Below are 21968 nucleotides of genomic sequence, written 5' to 3'. Positions count from 1 at the left end.
GCTGTAGATTTGGTTATTCATTCTGTCCTGTTATGGGACACATTACTGCATTTACATTTATCTTAGCTTGTGATATTTTAGCTTACCTTGGCATAGTTTAGCCTTTTTTCTCGCCTCTTTACACTCATCTTATTTATTTATTTATTTATTTTCATTTATTTCAAGCGAGTTGTGTGGCAAGAACAAAACAAAAGTCGGCTACACAATAATAATCAGATACAATTACGCTTGAAATGAAGTGGGGAGAAGAAACACTTATTGAACCCCACCCCGATCTAACAAAGAATTAATATAAACAAAATAACTGCTTCCTGTTCAATTTTCTCTTTAAGAAACAGTATTATGGTAGCACATGTGCAACACCACACATACATACTGACACACATTATACAGATAATAGGGGCGTCCCAATACAACTTTTTCACTTCCGATATGATACCGATATTGCAGCCTTGTATTGGCCGATACGGATATTGACTCAATGAATGTTAGAAAAGGCTTGATTAAGTGATGTTACACAAACAGAGAACAATAGTCAGCAACAGTAGTTGGAGTGTGAACCACAGTCACCTATGGATAGAAGTGCTGGAGCGGAACATTTTATCGGAGAGCTTATATTGGTGATTTTAGATGCAGTTCGACAAAATCCAATATTCGTTTTCTGGCTGATATCAGACCGATTTCCAACATCAATATCGGATCGAGACACCTCTACAGATAATGGCACAGGTAACAATGATTTTCAAATACCAACAATGGTAATGGGATGGGAATACCACAAGGGTAAGTAATATTAAGGATTTGGTACCAACAATGGTAGACGGAATACCACAAGGAACACCACAAGGGTTCACACATCATATTTTAGCCTATATTATTTTATCTTAGCCTTCCCTATCTTATCCTATCTTTTCATATCATACATATAACATGCTTTTGGAAGATAAAAAGCACATCTGGCCCAGCCATCAGCTCAAGATGTTAGTCACAATTAGGGCTGGGCGATATGGACCAAAACTCATATCTCTATATTTTTTCTCAAAATTGCGAGATACAATATAAATCACGATAATTTTATTCCAAATAAAATCTTATCAGGAAGACAATTCTGGGTTAAATTTGCTGGTGCAAAATACTACGCCAGTAACAAACAGCTGCACAGTATTAGCTTTTTCTCCTATAAGGGACAGCACGTACGTGTGAGTGAGTTGTGCAGTGTGGCTTGTTTAAGGGAAGGTCTGGGTTAGGACGCACTCAGCAATCCATCTACCGTATTTTCTAGGGCTGGGCATTGCCAGGTACCTCGCCATGTGATATTTTTGCCCACGATCACGATACAGCCATTCTGCGAAAATCAACATATTGCAAGACATTTCATCCACGATACATTACAATATCACTGAAGAAATTCAGAATGTATTGACTTCACTGAATCAATTTCACAGGAATTACAAAACATTGCCAATCAGTTTCACATGAATGACAGCCAGTAAAACAAAGTGTATACTGCACAGTGGCTCTTCTTAACACACTAAATTTATAAATATCCTCTCCCCACCTATTGTCTAATTGTACTGTGTATGTACTGCATTATATATATATATATATATATAGTTTTTGTCATGTCTCGTAGAAGAGGAAATATCGCGATATATTGTATCGATATTTGGGCACACCACTAGTATTTTCCGAGCTATTGAACGCACCACTGTATCGGCCGCATTCCAATAATTTAGCCATTTTCCAATCCACGTCAACAGGTATTGGTCATTTAACCAAACCACGTCCCTTTCAAGTCCTAGGTTTGAGGGCTCACCAGATAGGCTCCCGCTGTCTTGAATTTGGACTTTCCGCAATGGCTCCAAGCCAAGACGTTGCGATCTTCTGCATTTGAACTGGTTGCTTTTCGAGCATGCCCTGCCATCAAGATAATAGCTGTTTTTCTGTCTGTTTTTGTTCAGCCTCCAGGCTTTAGTCAGAGAATGTCAGCCTTTGTGTTTTACGGTGGGGAGACCTACCTGCAGCTTGTTCCACATTAGGTAGCGGCTTGTAGCTAAACAGAGCGTTAAGAGCCATCATAAGAGTGTTCGTGGTGTGATATACCGTTCTGTATTTATTGTATGTTCATTTATAGATAACACAAACATAGATGTGAGATCAGCTTTAAGAGCTGAGGTTTATTTAATGAGTTGAGCCTTTTTTTTTTTTTACCACGACTGGCTTTTAAAGAGAACAGTTTTCCAGGTTAACCTTCAGAAGGGAAAGCTAAACCCCAGTGATTCACAAATGCATGAAAACTCTTCAGAAGGCTTAAAAATGTTGTTGGAGTTTCAATAACCCTCCCTCAGCACATTTTACTCAACTATTTCTCTTTTCCCTCCCAGCAGCAATTCATTTCCTCTGCTACGACACACAAGGGTGTCTGCCTAGCATGGTGATTTAAAGTCTTAGGGGTGAAGGTGTTTTCCCCTGCAAATTACCTGACTAGCTACTGGCACATCTGGCTACGCTCCCTGAAGGTGAAAGAGCTTTCACACCTTCTTTGTCTTTACTGTTTGCAAGTGTAAAATAAAGTTTAGGGGTGTGCTTTGGGGTGACAGAGTACACATAGGCTTTTGTGTGGGTGGGGGTGGTCCTAAAAATGCCAAAGTGAGGAATTTTGTCAAAAAAAAAAAAAAACAACTCACAATTTTGCTCTTTATAATTGACCTCGGAGGAGAGATCCTTCTAATGAAAAGCCCTACAAATTATGCATACCATTTTTTTGTCGACAAAGGGCTTTTTGAGAACTGGGGCCACTTGAGCCAGGTCGTAGGGTTTTCATAGCTAAGCAAATTGTTCTGCTGATTCAAAGCAGTGAATTCATAATCACTGATGGGACATAGACACTGTTATAGGCCTATACGTTGTGGCTCTTCAAGCGATGAATGGTCGATTTATATAAAATTTACAAGCCAGCTACATTTAAAATTGCGCAATAAAATATTCTTGCAACCTGATTCCAAAATGTTCATCTTGGAACCGACAGCACTGTTCGCCTATCTAATTATTCACTTTAAAACAAAGTCCTGCTAAACTTAAAGGTGCAGTCTGCAACACTTATAAAAGTGACTTTTTGTCATATTTGCTAAGGCTGTCACTGTGTAAGGACAGCTTTACATCAAACTAGTAGTTTGTGTGAAAAAAACCGGCTCATTGAGGCCCTGCAGCCTTTGGCAGATTGCCAGAATGCACTGCGACCGAGCATAACAAACCAATCAGAGCCAGGAATGTGTTTGATGGGCTGTCTGACAGCTGTTGCTCACAGTCCCCGCCCCTTTCCCGGGGCTGGAGCGCCATCTTTTTTTACAGTGTATGGGTCTGGAGGAGTAGAAAATGGAATTGGTGACTTTTCTGCTTGAAAGGTAATTATTGCTGCTTGATTTACATTATGTTTGATTTGTAATTGTTTCACTAGAACTCCGTAGTGCATGTGTTGTTTGTGCGCGCAGCAGCCTCCATGTGGCTGCTGTAAGTGATACTGTGTTGTTGTTGCTGCTGCTGAGGTGCACATTGAGAGAGCGAAGCACTGCAGTAATATGCTTTTACCAGAGCATGTTATATGACTGTAATGTTGCTGTCTGGCTAACGTTAGCTTGTTTGCTCCTCTGAGGGAGGGACTTTGGAAAGTTTGGAGGCGGGGCAAGAGAGCAGCGGGGAGGGAGAGGGAGAGAGGGATCTGAAAGTCGCAGACTGCACCTTTAATGCATGTTGGTTTATTCTGTTAGATTCTCACTATTTTACTTGGTGTATGAGCGCAACTGCTTATGACGAACAAACACCAAATCATCTACATGATAGAAACTTGGGATGTCCCGATACAACTTTTTCATTTCCATTATGATACCGATATTGCAGCATTGCGTATCGGCCGATACCGATATTGATCCGATATCAACATGAATCATACATACATCTATTACTTTTTTTTCTTTCTTTAAAGCAGATATCCGGAGTTTCTGAGAAATCTTTGTTTATCTATGATTTTTTTGAAATGCAAAAAAATACCTAACTAGTCTTTTACTATGGTCTACTGCCGGTGGTCATTCATATATATATATAAGTCCCTCCTCCGTCCTATAGACCCCTATACAAATGGAAATGATCGCCGAGTGCGTCCAGCCAATAGGCTTTGACTTCCTGTTTGTGAGACTGTCAATCAAAGTGAATGCGGAACTGTGCACAGAAACAAGGCCACGCATCACAACAGCAAACAGGTAAATATGATTTTGGCTCTTACCTGACCCATAGACCTGTATCAATGTGACCCGATGCGACCTTGTTGTGTTCCGCGATGCGTGTGCAGAAAAGTAGAGGCGTGGCTTCTGGTAGATTGGGAGAGGCAGGGGAAGGAAGTGTGGCTGTTTAGGGCGGGACATCGAGACATTTCTCAGAAACTTTGGATAGCAGTTTTAAAAAAAAATAATAATAATAATTACTTTTTTTGTAGCATGGAATGTTAGAAAAGGCTTGATCAAGTGAGGTTACGCAAACAGAGAACAATAGTCAGCAACAGCAGCTACAGTATGATCTAAGGTATTCTACAATTGAATAAAATAAATAAAAATCTTTGTTAAATCTGTGCATTAACACAGGAATTAACAAAGGCCTTTTTGGATTTTTTTTGAGTAATTTTGTCGTCATTCAGTATTTTACTCTCATTTTGAATATTTGCTGTTGTTGTAAATAGTTTTTTCTCATTTGATGTTTTTTCATGTTTTTTTGTGTGTTTATGGAGTCATGTCTGTGTGCTTTTGTTGTCATTTTGTCTATTTGCTGCTCATTTTGTATGTTTTTGTTGTTGATTTGTGTGTTTTTGTAATCATTTTGTGTATTTTCTTTGTGGGCCGCACACAATTAGGCTGTGGGCCGCATGTTGCCCCCTGCCCGCCAGTTGTATATTAAGTAGTATAATAATTGACTCTGGTTACCTGTTGAGGGGTCATTCTGGGGTTTACACAGTGTGTTTCGCACCCACGTCACAAGGAAAATGCACAGCAGACACGCACATCAACTGTGTTAACATGAGTATTAGCTCACTGGAGATACTGTATGTTAGTGTTGCTGTCAGCCTTAGAATATCCTCTGTAACTGCAGCTGATTGACTTTCACCACATTTCCCAGACACAAGTGGAAACGTCTGTGGAGGTTATAAGTCTTTGGTAGAGAAGTCTTTATTATGGATGGAGAGAGTTGGCTTAGCTGCTGGATGGGACTATAGTAGCTTAAAATGCCCTCACAGCTGGAAGGAAGCTTTAACCCCCGGGTCACACATGGGTCTCTCACGGTTTTAGTTTTTTTTCTCGTCTGTTTTATCTGGGTAGACTTTTTTCTTTAGAAAGTCACAAGACATTAGTTTTTTTTGATTCTGTTCACAGTGGCTTTGAGAGCCCACCATACAGCTGACAAGTGATGTACTGTAAGCGCTCCGAATAAAAGAACTAGGATTTTTAATCAGTGAAATTAGACGCAGAACCCCAAACAATGCAAAATGCATTAAAAGTAATCGCTCTGGTTTCGAGAATGCATTGAGACATGAAGTGTCTTTCTGTTCATGTTGGTTTTTCTGAACCACAGTTCACCAAGGCCACACCATCAAATATAATTTACAACTGTGCAGCCTTTTATCTGCTACTTACTGCCCCCTGTTGACACGAATAATTATTTTACTACTCTGCCTTGGAATTTAAAGGTCGCCCAAGAAGCCAATACAGCTCACCTGATGATCTTTCCTGATGCAACTGTCATTAAAAACCTAATAAAGGACACACTTCATTATTACATCTGTGACTAAAAGGTATATTGTGACTTTTTTTCTTCTTTTTTAGCTTTCAAAAAAGATATCAGAGGGTAGATTTAGCCTTGATCCTCTCTTTTCTTTTTTTCCATATTTTATTATCAAGCCTGTGAGAAGAACAAAGCTCCACACCCCGCCATGCTTTCTTGCTGATGTGGTATTTGCTGTTTATTTGAATAAATGGGCGTGGGGGCTGCTACAGTAATCCCAGCCTCTAGTTTACCCCTAGTTTTTTTAAAAAAAAAAAAAAAAAAAAAAACTGGGTCATTTCCATCTGCACAGGCGCGTCGCAGGGGTTAATTTTGGCTGGGCAGCGTCAGGGCGCACAGTGGGCTGGTTGTGCCGCTTACTCCCGCGGAGGCGATGCCCTTTTGAGGGGAGGTCTGTTGTCACAGAGGACAGACGGCATTCAGAATCAGGGACACTGGGACAAAAAGAAGCCAAACTGCATTTTAAAAGGCTTCATTCTTCCAGCTGTTGCGGCTGGGGGTGTTGACTGTGGGTGTTTGAGAGGATCTTTGTTGCCCAGAAGCGCAGAGGATATCTCGGCGTGAACGTGTTGAGAGGAATTTTGTGGTCAGTGTTACTTCAGGGCAGTTCATGCCTGTCATCCCCACTCCACCTCTCCTCGTGTGCTGCTTTCCCCGAGTTTGTGATCCAGCTGTGGATGAGGAGTGTAACTTTTACGCACTGTTTTTACGCACCGCACTGGCGACACGAGACTGTGTCATGATCTATTCGCGCACGGATCCTGTTCGGTGGCGGTTTAAAATGTTGTAATGGGCTTCGAGAGGACGTGAAGTTTTGGTTCTCACCAGTATAAAAAGGATACCAGTAGATAAATATACCAACATGGAGGAAAAGCTGTGGATACTCGAGGACCTCAACATGATGTACATCCGTCAAATTGCGCTCAGTTTGCAGGTAAAGGAACAAAATACAGTTGTTCAGATTACTTTTCAATTCACTACTTAACAGTCACACCTGTGGTTTTGCTGTATAAATGTTTACACTTCGGAATGTACTTTAAAACATTTTACTATAACGGTGAAAGTGTTGTTATGAATGTGTTACACATTGTCCTTGGCTTTCTTTCAGCTCAAGCAGCTCTGATGCATCTATTTTCAGACCTGTCCACTAGTGTATCTCTGCTTCAGTTTGCAGCAGCTGTTCTTTGGCTTGTTGTAAAGTTTACAAAGAGATTGGTTCAGGATTTTTTTTAGATGGCAAAGCTCTTAATGACAGCAAGTACAAGGCGGCATGCTGGGGGTTCCTAAACCTGTGGCTCGTGGGCCAAAATCTGCTCTCTAAAGGGTTAAATTAAAAGTTAGGGGAAGTAGAGTCATCATGCTTGAATTTCATATATATATATATATATATATATATATATATATATATACAGCTCCTAAAACCAAATCAGGATGCATATTGTTAAATATGCAATGCTTTGATTTTACTGATCCAGCCATCTGGAGATCGGATCGAGCTGCACGTGGCCCCTGAACTGAAAAAAGTTTGACACCTCAGCTGCAAGCCATCCATCCCTCCCTCCTCAGTGTCTTCTCTACCAACTGGGGTTTACTAACAGACCACAGCTGCACATATGGGCCTCAAAACTCCCAGTGGGAGAGTGTGTGTGTCTCTGTCTCTGTTTTAATGCGTGTTTTTGAATGTATGCTTCGATAAAATTAGAGTCATGGCCAAAGAAACTGCAGGAAACTTGTTTTTTTTTTGTTATCTGTAACACAGTGCATGCATAGGAGGTGATATCTCTGTTATCTATCGCTGTTTATTTGTTTAAATGTCTGTGCCAAATGCTCCACAGCATGCCATGTGTCATAAGAGAAAGGAGACCATATATATAAGGTTTGTAAGCCTCTGAAGAAGAAAAAATCCATCTTGTGTGATGCCCAGTGTCGAAACAGAAGAAATCTTGCTTGGTTTTATAAGAGCGTGCATGGTTTTCAACATTGGGGTCCAAAGTCAGTTTTTCAGATGATTGTTACCATTGAGGCACAGGCTAAATAAACCTCATTCATTTCAGAGCTTTATTGGATTGTATATTTAATTTAGTAAACTAGGAAATGGCATCATTTTGACACCTTTCTGACTGACAGATCGATTTTAACTTTTCGGGAAAACTGCCTCCCTCGTGTAATTTATTGAGGCATAATGCAGATTATGCAGCAGTTTTCGATGAGCGTTCAATTTAGCAGAGATGAATATTTTTGCTGGTAAACGCTGACTTGTTTGCTCACATGTTTATTTATTCCCGCTCCCTCCACATCCCCTCCTTCCCCCGATGTCTCCTCAGCTTGGGTGGATTTATGAGACAGGGATTCTTTGTATAAGGCTGTGCTGCATTGCACACTTGGTCGCTGCAATTTCAGTGAGCTTTGGACGTTTTCATTTGCTTCATGCTTTTAGAGACATTCTATATGAGCTGCTGCACATACGAGTTATTACACTGTAAACCTTCCACCTCCTCCTGATGTTTTCCCTGAAGCAACACAGCATGTAGAACCACTCCCTTTTCATGCTCACACATAGTGTGAGTTAGTTAGTTTAGCCACTCTAAAGATTTGAATGTTCTTCATTTTTGAAGAAAATCCAAAACAAAATGGTTAGAGAAAACACTTCTTCATGCACGGAATTCCCAGCATTCCTTTAGCAATCATAACTGCTGTGTCAGGAAAACAGATAAAAACAGCCATTGTTATTTTCAAGCTTCGTAGGAAGTGTAGCTTTCGCTCTTCAGGTTTTAACACGTCTTTTTGGAGAAGGAATGGAAATGCTCTTGGCTCTGATGATCTGTTTTTGTTGTCTTCCTCTCCCAGGAGGCCCTCTGGGTTAGTCATTGCTGTGCTTCTAGCTTTTTTAGACGACATGTAAAGTGCAAAGAGCGTTTCCACCGCCGGCTGAAGAGATGTGGCTCATGGGAAACAGGAAACGGTCATTTGTAAATGCGGGTTCTCACACGACATGATGTCACTGAACCCTTACCCTTTAATAGAAGCAGTCATTACTTCCTGTCTGCAAAAAAAAAATAAACCTTTGAGCGTTTAAGATGAAACTTTGATCATCCAAATGACAGGTGAAGTAAATAACAGCTTTTTCCTCAGTCAGTAAATATAATATTACTGTAAAAGAGGCATGTGGACCAACGCTTTCTATGTGTTTGGTAAGAGTTTAGATGTGAATGTAGTTGAATGAGTGGATGATCACACCATGTACCAAAGCAGTGTTTATCCCCACGTCTGCTCCTTTCATTCCAGCCTGATGTCTTTCTACATTGAGATATCCAATGTTTATATCTATATCAAGCGATTTACAGTATGTCTTTGTCTGGGTGAGGAAAGCAGGATTGGTGCTGAGCTTTTAGTTTTCAGGCCGTCCTTGTGTTGTTGACATCCAGTTGTTTTTCTTTGTGAGAGTATCCTGTCTCTGATGAAGCCTCTGATATCACCTGTTGAAAGATGAAAGATCCCACTTCTGGAGTTCTTCTACTCACGTCGTTGTTATTGTTGCAGTAAGTAGAGAAGAACAGATGTTACATGTGTCTTAAACATGAGGGGGATGTCCAACAGGTACATACAGATTAAATGATTTGATCAAATTGGTGGTGACGCGGTGGAATGCACGACTGGAGCCAATCCCATTGAACAGAGGGCACAGGTCGTCCAAGTCTGTCAGGGGGGGGTGAAACATCGTAGTAACACACACTGATGTTACCCTTATTAGACACCTATTATAACCTTCACCCTGAGGTTTTGGCTGACGTGTGTCGAGGCTAGAAGTTAAAAAACATAACTTGATTTTAGGTGCGGCACCTGGAGCAGTTAAGACATGCCTAATAACTAGGGATGTCCCGATACAACTTTTTCACTTCCGATACGATACCGATATTGCAGCCTTGGTTGTTGGCCGATACCGACATTGATACGATGCGATATCAGCACAAATCATACATACTTTAATTACTTATTTTGTAGTGTGGAATGTTAGAAAAGGCCTGATCAAGTGATGTTACTCAAACAGACAACAATACTGACCCATTTATTATTAACTAATTGGTTCCATACATTTTAACCTTCAACATAAAATCTACAGTATTCTACAATTGAATAAATATAATATAACGTACATTATAGATGCAGTCTGATAAAATCCGATATTCGTTTTCTGGCTGATATGTGACCAATATCCGATATCAATATCGGATCAGGACACCCCTACTTATAACAATAAAATCTGCAATGAACAATCTATGCTATGCTCAATTAATCAAACTTTGATTATGATTTCGATTACTACACCCAACAATTACAAAAATAACATAATCGGAAAACAATCCCACTATTTTGGACATCTACAAATAATAAAACTTGGTACACACATGTTATTAATACTAACTTTGAGTAGTTTAATCCACGCACAGGCAAACTCCTCCCCTCCGCCCCGCCCCTCTCGAAGCCAAAGCTAGCCTGCAGGCTAACACAAGGAAAGCAGTAGCTAGTGGTCTTGAAACATGGCAGGAGAAATGCAGGAAAAGCACTTTGGGTTTGATGATGAAGACCTAGAGTAAAGACACATCACATGCACGAAGTGTTTTGTTTTGTGCAAAGGTGAACACTACTTGATTTTAGTGTTTGAAGGATTTATTTCATTTTTTTTTTTTGCACAAAAAATAAATAACTTTTAAGTTGACAAATAATTGTTTGAATAATCGTGTTTTCGATCCTGAACGAAGTAATCGTGATTATTATTTTTTCTATAATCGAGCAGCCCTAATGCTGACTACCTGACTCAATACTCACTGTACTTCCATTTGCCATTTTCTCAATCCAACCTGCTCACCACAGAGTCCACAGGTGCTAGTTTTTATAGAAGGGGCGGAGCCAACAGTGACGTAAGAAGCCACTAGAATGTCACAAACCACTATTCTCAGCCAATAGCAAAATTCAATTGTACTTTCCATTCTTACAACAAAATAGCCAAATTGAATGTACTGTGACTAAAATGTGAAGAGTTGGACTCGGATCAATCAACAACACTACTTCATACCAAAATACATTTGTTTTCAACAGAAAAAAAGTCATTTTTGGGGTTCCGTTACTCTTTAAACAAGACCAAGAACAACAAAGGATTGAACTAGGGCCCTATAAAATCCTTTTTATTTTTGCCAAATTGCGTGTTTACCAGATAAATATTAGTTTTTAGCTCCAAACAAAATGAATACTAATAAAAAATAAAACCATAATTAAACAAAAATGTATGTGAAAAATAAAAATGCATTTAATAATAACGAGTAAGCTACAATTAACAGGTAGACATGAATTATTCTTACTGCTCCTTTTTGAATATTTATGTTATGTTTGGGGCGACCGTGGCTCAGTAGTCGAGTGGGTCGTCCAATAACCGAAGTGTTGGGGGTTCGAGACCCGCCCTAGCCAAGTCATTGTCGTTGTGTCCCTGGGCAAGGAACTTTACCCACATTGCCTATAGTATGAATGTGGTGTGAGTGTTGGTGGTGGTCGGAGGGGCCGATGGCGCACTATGGCAGCCTTGCTTCTGTCAGTCTGCCCCAGGGCAGTCTCCCGGTGACGGTTCCTTCATATTCTGTCAATTTCCACATTCAACAGTGGATTCTGTTTTCATTGGTCGATTCCCTGATTCCATCTGCGATTCAGTTAACGTTAAAATTATAGGGCCCAGTATTGAACCCACTGTGAGGAAGCATTGCTGGCAAACAGACACCAAAGCATTGCTGATGTTAGTTTGTTGAAAGTGTGTATTCTGCTCTAGTGCTTTGCGGTGGCAGTGGAATGGATTATTAGTAGACAGGTTTGCATACATTGAGTGCATTGGTCTATACATCTTAGTCAGAAAAATGATCCAGATTGATGACAATGGGACAGCACAGTGGTATAGTGGCTAGCTACATAACAAAAGGTGTGGATTTTTGTCCCTGGCAGGACATCTGAGAACTCTCTGTGTGGAGTTTGCATGTTCTCCCGGTGTTTCTGTGAGTCTTCTACAGGTATCTGAGTACGATTGGTTATGGAACCAGAAGGAGTGAATATGTTTGTCTGTTTACTGGGGCGAGGCGGTTTGCTTTGTGTGATAAAGAGTTGCTGGAGAGTCTGAAAACTCACTAACTATAGCGTCAAAATTGCAGCAGCGTCTCTCTTTCACTTTCTGGACTTCGTGCATTCTTTGCGGTGAGATGCTATTAATATACGGGAGAGTCCAGCAATTTCCTGGATACTTAGGATGTCTGCATCCACGCTCTTCACACATGTTGTGCTTTCACATGCTTGCTTGCCCTTTGCAACTGAAAAAACAGTCCCCTGTCGAACAACGTTCTGCGCTTTGGCAATGTTGCGCCTCTCGCACCTGTATTCGGTTTGATCCGATATACTGCCCAGTGCGCGCTGATCATCATTATCGATCACTCATGCAGGCCTCTACTCCTGTTTGTCTCTAGAGTTTGTTGCGATCATTTGTCAAATTTTAACCTTCAACTAGAAATTCATCTCACTCAACAGTAGAGGTGTCCCAATCCGATATTGTGGAAAATTTTATCGGAAAGCTTGTATCAGTGATTTTAGATGCTGTCCGATAAAATCCGATATTCTTTTTCTGGCTGATATCGGACCAATATCCGCTCCAGCACTTCTATCCACAGATGACTGTGGTTCACACTCCGACAATGTAACCTACTGTTGCTGACTATTGTTCTTTGTTTGAGTAACATCACTTGATCAAGCCTTTTCTAACATTCCACACTACAAAATAAGTAATAAAGTATGTATGTCTTAGGGGAAGCTGTTTTGGTAGTTTCTGTTACACCAGCTTTCAGCAGGAGGTGGACTAAAGCTAACAGCACCAGCGATCCCAAGGAACTGGATCCATACATGGTGTTTGCTCCAAAATACATTCCTCCCATCCAACTCCTCCAATCAGTGTGTGTGTGTCTGTGTGGTACTGAGTAAATATTTAAATACGATTAAGCCAGTACTCTAAGCTGTATAATCTTTTGTTTAATTAGGAAACATTAGGTTTATCACCCTGGTTCTCTCACATTTGCCAGTAAGGTCTTTAAATGGGCCAATTATAATGGCTTTGAAGAGAATGAAGGGCTTTGAAGGCTTTTTTAGCAGCTGCTCATAAGCTGTAAATGAGCAGAAAGAGCCACGTTCATTACCTTATGAGTTTATACATGTTTAGTCAGTTTGCTGTTTGTGTGCTAAGCTTGTGTGTTGTGTATCAGGAGTATTTCATTTGGCGTGTGTGCCACCATGGATCCATAAAGCAGGCTCCAGTTCTTCCACTGCTGTATGCCAAAGCTAGGCTTGGAACGTGTGAGGTAGAGGAGAAAGAAACCTTTGTATCACTTCACATCTACACTACATTTCCACCTCTGTAGCCACAGCCATCCATCTACTGCCTACAGTCTATATCAGAATAGAAGGTTCTACATCTCCCCGCTGCACCCCAACACTTCCCATACCTTCCTTATTCCTAAACCACAGTGCAGTATCCCCGGCTGGACCTCCATCCCAGCACCAACCGTCGCCCTTTTTGGCGGTTAAAAGGTACCACATAGGGCTGAATGGATGCTCTGTGTGAGCAGGAACCTGTCAGATGATGCAGACCTAAGTCAGCTTCCTTTGAAAAACAGCAGGCTGCAGCCGAAAAAGCAAGGCAGAGAAAACATTAAGCGTACAGGAGGACTAGAACATTCCCAGCCTGCTTTCATTTCCCACTAATCTACACCATCACAGCCTTACTGCACCTTGCACGTCGTCAAGTTATTGCGTCTGTTCATTTTTTGACACAGCTTTACCTCAACCTTAAGTCACCTTGACCACCTTTTTCAGTCTTCTTTTCTTCCTGTCCTATACTATCTTAAAACATGCAGACAGCTTAATTTAAGTCGCTTGAAGCCTTTTTTTTGTGGTGGAGGAGAAATAGATGCTACTTAAGCTCTTTGATGATAGGCTGCAGGCATTATTCATGTTTATAAGCTCACAAGTCTCTGATTTGAAGCTGGGAGAAACTCACAAACTTTGCTTTAGTGTGAAAAATCTAATTAAGAACAAATCAACATGTGGTGTTGACGCAGCTGATGGTGCAGACTGGTTATCAGATGGTTGTGCAAATATACAGTGTCAGAAAATAGCATTTGGTAAAGTGGTTCATTAAGCCTGCAGTTGTTGCCTTTGTGTTTGCTCGTATAATTACAATTCATGCTTTGTGATCCATTTCTGTGCCTGATGAGATCGATTCTGCACAGGGTTACTGTACGTTTTATTAAGTAGATTCAGTGGTATTTTGTTTTATGAACGCTTATCTCAAACATAGAATAATGATGGCCCTCAGTCAAATTTTTTTGCAGCCCCCAAAACAATTCCCAAAAAATTGTAATTCAAGAAGTGTGAGGGAATATGAATCCCTCCCAAAACACACAAATCGGCAGCAAAATGCACAAAGTACACAAAAAATTTCCCAAAATACACAAAAGAACAACAAAGACAGACACAACAACCACTTAAACAAACACAATTAATACACAAACACACAAAACACCAAAATACGTTGCAGAATAGCTCCAAAGACACACAGACTGTTTACAGAATCACACAAAATGACAGGAAAATACAGAAAACAACAACAAAAATGCAGAACAAAACACAGAATTAAAACAAGAACACAAAAGAAATGACAAAGACACACACATTTAATGACCCCTAAAACTGAGAAAACGTCAAAGCCACAGACAAAGATAAAACCCTTTTTCCCTCGTGTTAAAGCTCTGATTGGTCATTATTCTAAATGCTGACAGGAATGTTGATAATGTGGCCCTCGGATCAGATACAATCACATTTTTGTGGCCCTCGCTGTGATAGAGTTTCCGGTCCCTGGCTTATCCTATCGTGTTTTACTGACATGTTTCTCCTAACCAGTGTCTGAAAACACACAGAAATCGAAATGTTTAATTAAAGTTACTTTTCCCCAATAGCCTACGTAGTCCCCTGCAGAGCTTCATCAATGACTGCAGAGATTATATCATTCGGTGTGGGTTTATACAGCAATCCAGACTGTTAAAGTGAATTACAGCTCACCGCGGGATCCCTGGCCACAGATTTGTATGCGACTGCTGGTGTGTTTGTGCGTGTGCGTGTGTGTGTGTGTGTGTGTGTGTGTGTGTGTGTGTGTGTGTGTGTGTGTGTGTGTGTGTGTGTGTGTGTGTGTGTGTGTGTGTGTGTGTGTGTGTGTGTGGCAGGTGGAAGAGCTCCGTCAGCAGTATAAAGGCTGCTTTCTCACCACCTGAGATTTGATCCAGCTTTTATCAGCGGCACGAGGGACCTTTAAAAGCTTCCTTTTTGATGATGCAATGATGACATTATCTCTGTCTACTTCTCTAATTACACTGCGCCTGTGAGATGCTGTTAAATATTCAGCGCAGACTACTAAATAGTTGGTAACCTCTGAACAGAGCAGAAAAGCCAAATGATGCTCCTTGTAGTTTTATTACATGATTTGGGATGATGTTTTTAATGGTTCAGCACTGAAACGATGGATTGTCGTGATGTAAATCGAAACTTAACTCAACTGTGAGAAATTCCGATGTTGGCATTTCAGAAGCAAAAACGAGCGCCTAAAGCCGAGGTGAATCTGAGGGCCAAGGCTGCTGAATGGAGCCTGTTGTTGTGGTTTGAGGTGTTGATGGGCATGATTCAGCTGTGCTGTGTCTCACCATGCTGAGATCACTGGAACAAAGTCAGCAGCTACATGATGTCATGTTCAGTACTCGGGGTCAAACACTTCAGGTCAGTGTGTCTGTGTGTCTGTCTGTGTGCACACACTCACAATTTTGTAACAGTCTGGGTTTCCATTACCCTTGGAAAAGCGCAAAATATAAATTGCGCAATAAAAACTGGTCATGGAAACACCAGAATTTCAAAAAAACACTCAAATATCGCAAAAATTAGCTTTCATTTCAGACATTTTGATATTGAAATTTATCACAAAAGCTCAATGGAAACACTTTTCCGCAATTACGCATCACAGAACATGACGTACCAGGTCACTTGACCACTTCTCTACCAGAAAACACGTACACGTGTCTACACGTACCGCGCAATGTTTTGTCGAAGAGAAGTGATCATGTGGACCAGGTTCTTCAAGTCACGTAACCATTTATTTCACATGTATTTGCAGAAAAAGTGTTAACATAGCGCTTTTGTGACACATTTCAATGTTCACAAGTCTGAAATTCCTCCTCATGAAAGCGTAAAAACATTTTAGCGATATTTGAGTGTTTTTTCGAAATTCAGGCATTTCCATTACCAGTTTTTATTGAGCTATTTAGATTTTGCGGACTTCCAAGGGTAATGGAAACACAGTGTGGGTCGTCCAATAACCGAAGAGTTGGGGATTCAAATTTCTATAGTATCCAAGTCATTGTCGTTATGTCCTTGGGCAAGGCAGATTGCCTCGTATGACTTGTGCATGAACGTTGGTGATGGTCAGAGGGGCCGCTTCTGTCAGTTAGCCCCAGGGCAGCTGTGGCTACAATGTAGCTTACCACCACCTTATGAGTGATTGGTGTGGATGAATAATGGTTTCTGTAACACGCTTTGAGTCTCCTTGAAAAAAGCGCTATAAATCCAAGTCATTATTATTACCTCCGCCAAGCGCAAAGTGCAGAAGAGGTGCAAAACGCAGAGTGGAAGGTTCTGTTTTAGCCTCCTTTTAATAGTTTAGTCAGTCTGTCTGTTAGCAAGATAACTAGAAAGGTTATGATTGGATTTAGATGAAATTTTCAGGAAAATTGATTAGGTGATTAAATTTTGGTGATGTTCTACTAAAAGAAAATATATATATATATATATATATATATATATATATATATATATCCCATTTATTTTCCCACCCACACTGTGGAACTTTTTGTTGATGATATCATAGGTCATCTCAGACTCAACAGTCAATATTGGCAGGTAGTCATGGTAACAGCTCAAAGACAGGTAGTCATGGTAACACAGCTCAATGTTGACAGATAGTCATGGTAATCCTGAGTTTACCATGTTACCGTGACCAGAGTGTGTTGGCTGAGCTTAAGCTGCTTGGCGGAGGTCTGTGCTTTCCAAGTGCTTTTCTAGTTATTGTCGTTATAAGGAGTGTATAAAGGAGGATTTTCAAAGGATTTTCAAAGGCCGATGCAAATACCAATTTTTTTAAATTTTTTTTTTTTAATTCAGCCGATGGCCAATATTTAAAGCCGATTTTGGAAGCCGATATTTGAGGCCGATATACTTTTCTTTTTAAAACACATTGATTATGAAAGACAATTGAAACACTCATATGATATAAATGTAGATATTAGAAATGTAATGAAATACACCAATAGAACTCTTAACATTTATTGAACTTTAAATATACCCGCACACAACCAAGTAAAACAAAAATTATTATCCTATTAAGGATATAATAAGATAAGGATATTTGATCAGGCACTATTATATTATATTATATCCTTATCCTATTATAGTGGCTTTTTATTTCTACGCCTATTGGCTTCTACCTCTCCCATGCACATGCTATAATTATTACTTTTTTTGTTGTATATTCATACATCTGTATGTATGTTTTTCCTTTAATGGCTACTCTAAAGTGCCAAAAAAAAGCCGACATTCATCATTAAGGCTTTTATTTTGTGAAAAACTGTAATAGTAACACAACTATGTGTCCTTGGTTGCCCTGCTATCAGTGAAGCTATTTAAAAAGCTTCTTTGAGCCTCTTTATGTGTTGACTGAGGCCCATATGTCATCCAATTTGTCGTCTGTCTGCGTTAAAGAGGTTAATCCATATTATCTGAACTCAGACTAAGAAACCTGTGCAGTATTTTCTATTGGACCTGAGCAAAAGTATGGAATCATATGATTGGCTAAGACACATGGTTACTCTTAGTTCCCCTGAAACACAGTGCCATTGGTCAGTGTGTCACTGGACCCAACGATGTTATGTAACATGGGGACTATTTAGGGCTGAGATCCCAGTGCCATACATAGCTCATGTCACTGACAGCTGTCACTGTGAGATAAATGCATTTTGTTCGTGTTCCAGCATGAAAGCCCCTTTGTGCTATTTTAGTGATGATTGATGTCAGTGTGATACATATTTCATGAAACATTCAGTATATTTTATTAGTTTCTCCCTTATTCTGGGGCTGTTGTCTCCTGTATGAGTGACACTTCTCTTCTTATGAACAAATCAAATATAAATAAAGAAATGGGTAACGGACAGACAACTGAATGGCCAAACTCTCCTTTTCTTTTTCTTTTTAAACAGTCAAGAGCAGCGCACTAAAAGCACCAGGTTTGGCTTGAAGCCGTGCACAAAAGAAGCCCAAACGATTGAAACTGTGCATTAATAATCAACAGAAAACCTTAACCTCTTCATAGCTTTCATTTCTCATGTTACAAAGGGAAGAAACCGCGCCTAATTGTCAGTAGCGCCGGCAGTACCTTTAAGCTGATATTAATCATCAGAATCAATGTGATAAATGATGCATATATTGGCTAAATTTAGATTTATTATAGTTAAAGTTACACTTCACAAGTAACCATGAACATGCTTGCAGTAGGTTTTTCTAGTGTAATGTTTGAAAAGCAATGGTAGGTATTAAAACCTCTTTATATTTATTCTTTAGGGGCAAAATTATTGGCCCATATTATTTTACATCGGTATCTGTTTTTCCACCGGTGGTAAAAAACTGATGTTTGTTGTTGTTTGAGACAACATATGTGTCCTGAAATTAGGAGGGGGGGGGTCTATAGATGTATCGTTAATGGTCAATATCAGAAGTTAACTGCTGGACAATACTGTATTGGCATGTCGCAAATACTTAATATCGAACATCCATGTGTGCAAGAAGTGAATGAATAGTATTTAAAAAATTTGAAATGATCTAGACCCTAGGTTCCCACAGTTGGGTATGGGTACCCCCAGGGGTACACAAATTGTCATGGGGGTACGTGAATAAAAACTGAAAACAGTGCAACAACATTGGAAACTAGAATATAAATAAAGCAGCTGTCAGGAGCCTCCATGCATTGCCACAAATTACACGTTGGCCTCTGTAAGACTGCCCTCTAGTGGTGACAGAAAAATGAATACGGAAGTATGAAAACGTTGCAGGAGCTGCATTGCATGCTTTGCGCTAGCCAAACATACTTGATGCCCTCTGCATCCACGTACTTGTGTAAAATTGGATTTTCCCACTTGGGGATTAATATAGTTTTATTGACAGATTGAAGTGATAATTCTGCATGTTTTATTGCATGCTTACAGATTATTATTCTTTTTATTATATATTATTCCTCAACAGAATAGGTACAATTCAGGGACAAATTTCACTGTAGAGATACTTTGTATATGACATTACATTATTATGTATTTTAAGTGTGCAGGAGTAGGGGTTACATTTTTGAAGTGGTACGGGACAAAGAAAAGTTTGGGAGCCACTTATCTAGATTACTAAGAAGCAACTGCAAAATTGCACTGTACATGCATTATTAATATGCACTCCATTGCCACGAATCTTGTTCCTATTAAAAAAATCTGTTTCTGGAATTAAAGTGTCAAGGTAAATCCTTCTCAAGTGCATTTCATCAGAGGTTTCAGGGTTTGGGTTTTTGCGTTTGTGAGGAATGGCTGTAAAAACAACCAGCAGAGCATGGCCCAGTTAGGCAGCACGTACCAGGGAGAGAGTGTCAGACCATTTCTGTGTTCTCAGGTTGATGTGTTGTTTTATGGCCACCAGAGGGCTGAAAGATGATCATGTTTATGTCAACCAGAGGAATAGTGTGGTTTGAGTTAAATCAGATTATACTGTAGCTTTGATTATTGTCTACGCTTATAACAAAATGCAGTGATTTGTTACAAGGAAGTCTGTTTGCTCATACCTTTCAAGGAAAATGGCCAAGTCTATGTAAAAAGGGGACACAGGTCTGTCCCTCAAATACTGACAAATACATCCATCAAACTAAAGCAGTGCTGTCAATATGACGTTATAATATCAGAGTCCCTAGGTTCCCAAAATGGGGTACGCTAATTGTCATATGGGTTATGTGAATGAAAAAACAATGACAACATTGGAAACTAGAATATAAATAGAGCGCTTAATGTTAATGCTAGGGTAATGCTAATGCTAGGCTAATGTTATTACTAGGATAATGCTAATGCTAGGCTAATGCTAGGTTAAAGCTAATGCTAGGTCAATGTTAATGCTAGGCTAATGCTAATGCTAGGCTAATGTTAATGCTATGTTAATATTATTGCTATTGCTAGGTTATATTAGGGTAATGCTATTGCTAGGTTATGCTAGGGTAATGTTATTTCTAGGCTATGCTAATGCTAAGGTAAAATGCTAATGCTATTGGTATGTTAATGTTAATGTTGATGCAAAGTTAATGCTATTGCTAGATTATTGCTACTGCTAGGCTAATGCTTGATAATGCTAATGCCAATGATAAGCTAATGCAGTGCGACGCAAGTCAGCGCATGCATCCTCACTTGCATTTTCTTCAGGAAATACAGATATTCTAGTTATTATTATTATTATTATTATATATTGTTATTATCGTCAACAGGGTAGGTACAATTTACTTAGGGCTACATTGTATATGACATTACATTATTATGTTTTTAAGTGTGTAGGAGTAGGGGGTACATGGCTTCAGGTTAAATGTCTGAAGGGGTACATGACTAATGCTAATGCTAGGTTATTGTTATTGACTGTGACATGGCTGTGAAAAGTTTGGGAACCACTGTACTAGCCTAAAAAAGGAAACAGGGTTGATGTTAAAGAACATTTTGTATTTGGACATGTGGCAAGGAAATACTTCTCTAAAGGAAGGAAAGGTACCGAATGATACTGGGAGGATTAGAAAGTTGTCTGGGGGGAAAAAGCAGTGGTGAGTGCTTGAATCCCAGAATGTTGTAACACTCACACTACTGAACACAGTTTATAAATCAAATCAGTGTTGCTTGGTGGTCAAACATTAGTGTAATCTGGTTTACAATTCTGTTTATTCTGTGGGTTGTTTGCTGCATTATGTGAACTGTAAGTGAAATTTCTCCCTCGACAGCAGTTCTGCGGCTGATTCTGGCAAAGCTAGTGGCCGATTAAAGCTTAATCTGATTAACTGCAGTTTATTTAAAGCTCTTAAGTCCTAAGTTACCAAGGCTTTACCGTGTTTTGTTGCTGAGAGAGACTTATGCAAAAAAAAGGGAAGAGTTACAGATTGTATCACGTTGGAAATATTTGTTGGTATTTACGTATGTGGGAGAGTTGTGTGCTCCCACAGTGAATGTCTTCAGCCTGAAGTTTAAAAAAAGAGCATTATTCATCCAGTCTGAAGCACAGATGTATTGTTGCACCACTGAGATGGTCTTTGTTGCTCTGTTGCCTTTGGCCAACGCTGCCCACAGTCAGACGTTCTCCTCCTTCATCCTGATCCTCCTACACGTCATCTGCTGCATCTGAACTCTGCTGCTCATCCCTCTTCCCATCGACACGCCAACAAAACTCAGATAGCTCAGTTGACATTGAGAAAGACAGAAACCCAAAAATGTCAACAATGCTGAAAGCTTTTTTATTTATTTCCTGTCACAATTCCATATTGACCTCTGTCTTTGTCTTTGCATAATGCGACCCCATCGCTCCGTCATCATTCCTCCTGTGCGGATTTCCTGAAGTCAGCGTCTGAGCTGCTACAATTTAGCCCTGATTTATTCCCTCAGCTAATTCAAGCTAAGGCTCGTCTGTGTTTTCTGTTTCCATCTGGCTGCAAATCACTCTCATTCATCACAAGCCGACAAGTTGACATGCTCCACTGCACAACAACTCCTTACACACCTACCGTACAGAAGCTCAGCCGGCACACAAAGACTAAATCTGCTCTGCCTGATGAAGACTTTTATTTTAGTCTCCAAGTGGGAATATGAATAATTTGTCAGACTACAGTTATGCATTACCTTGCCAACATTGTTCTTTGGACACACTATGAGGTCTTTGTGTTGAAATATTTATATTAAGACTAACAGGCCATTACCATA

General features: G+C 39.9%; 1 protein-coding gene across 3 annotated transcripts in view; it reads left to right on the top strand.

Annotated features, from left to right (window-relative positions):
* The window catches only part of rtkna (rhotekin a), a 95328-nt gene that overhangs the window by 24952 nt on the left and 48408 nt on the right, over window positions 1-21968 (top strand). Inside the window, exon 1 of one of the 3 annotated variants that reach the window (XM_028457733.1) lies at window positions 6136-6760. The exons of the other annotated variants lie outside the window; for them this stretch is intronic. Within the exon in view, the coding sequence (XP_028313534.1) occupies window positions 6689-6760 (72 nt within the window). The 5' untranslated portion in view covers window positions 6136-6688. Of the gene's footprint in view, window positions 1-6135; window positions 6761-21968 lie in introns of those variants that run through there. 3 annotated transcript variants of the gene reach the window in all.

This window comes from Gouania willdenowi, chromosome 9 (assembly GCF_900634775.1).
Source record: "Gouania willdenowi chromosome 9, fGouWil2.1, whole genome shotgun sequence".
In the NCBI taxonomy this organism is placed as follows: domain Eukaryota; kingdom Metazoa; phylum Chordata; class Actinopteri; order Blenniiformes; family Gobiesocidae; genus Gouania; species Gouania willdenowi.
The sequence above is the reverse complement of the archived record's forward strand: the minus strand, read 5'-3'. Positions and strand labels throughout refer to the sequence as shown.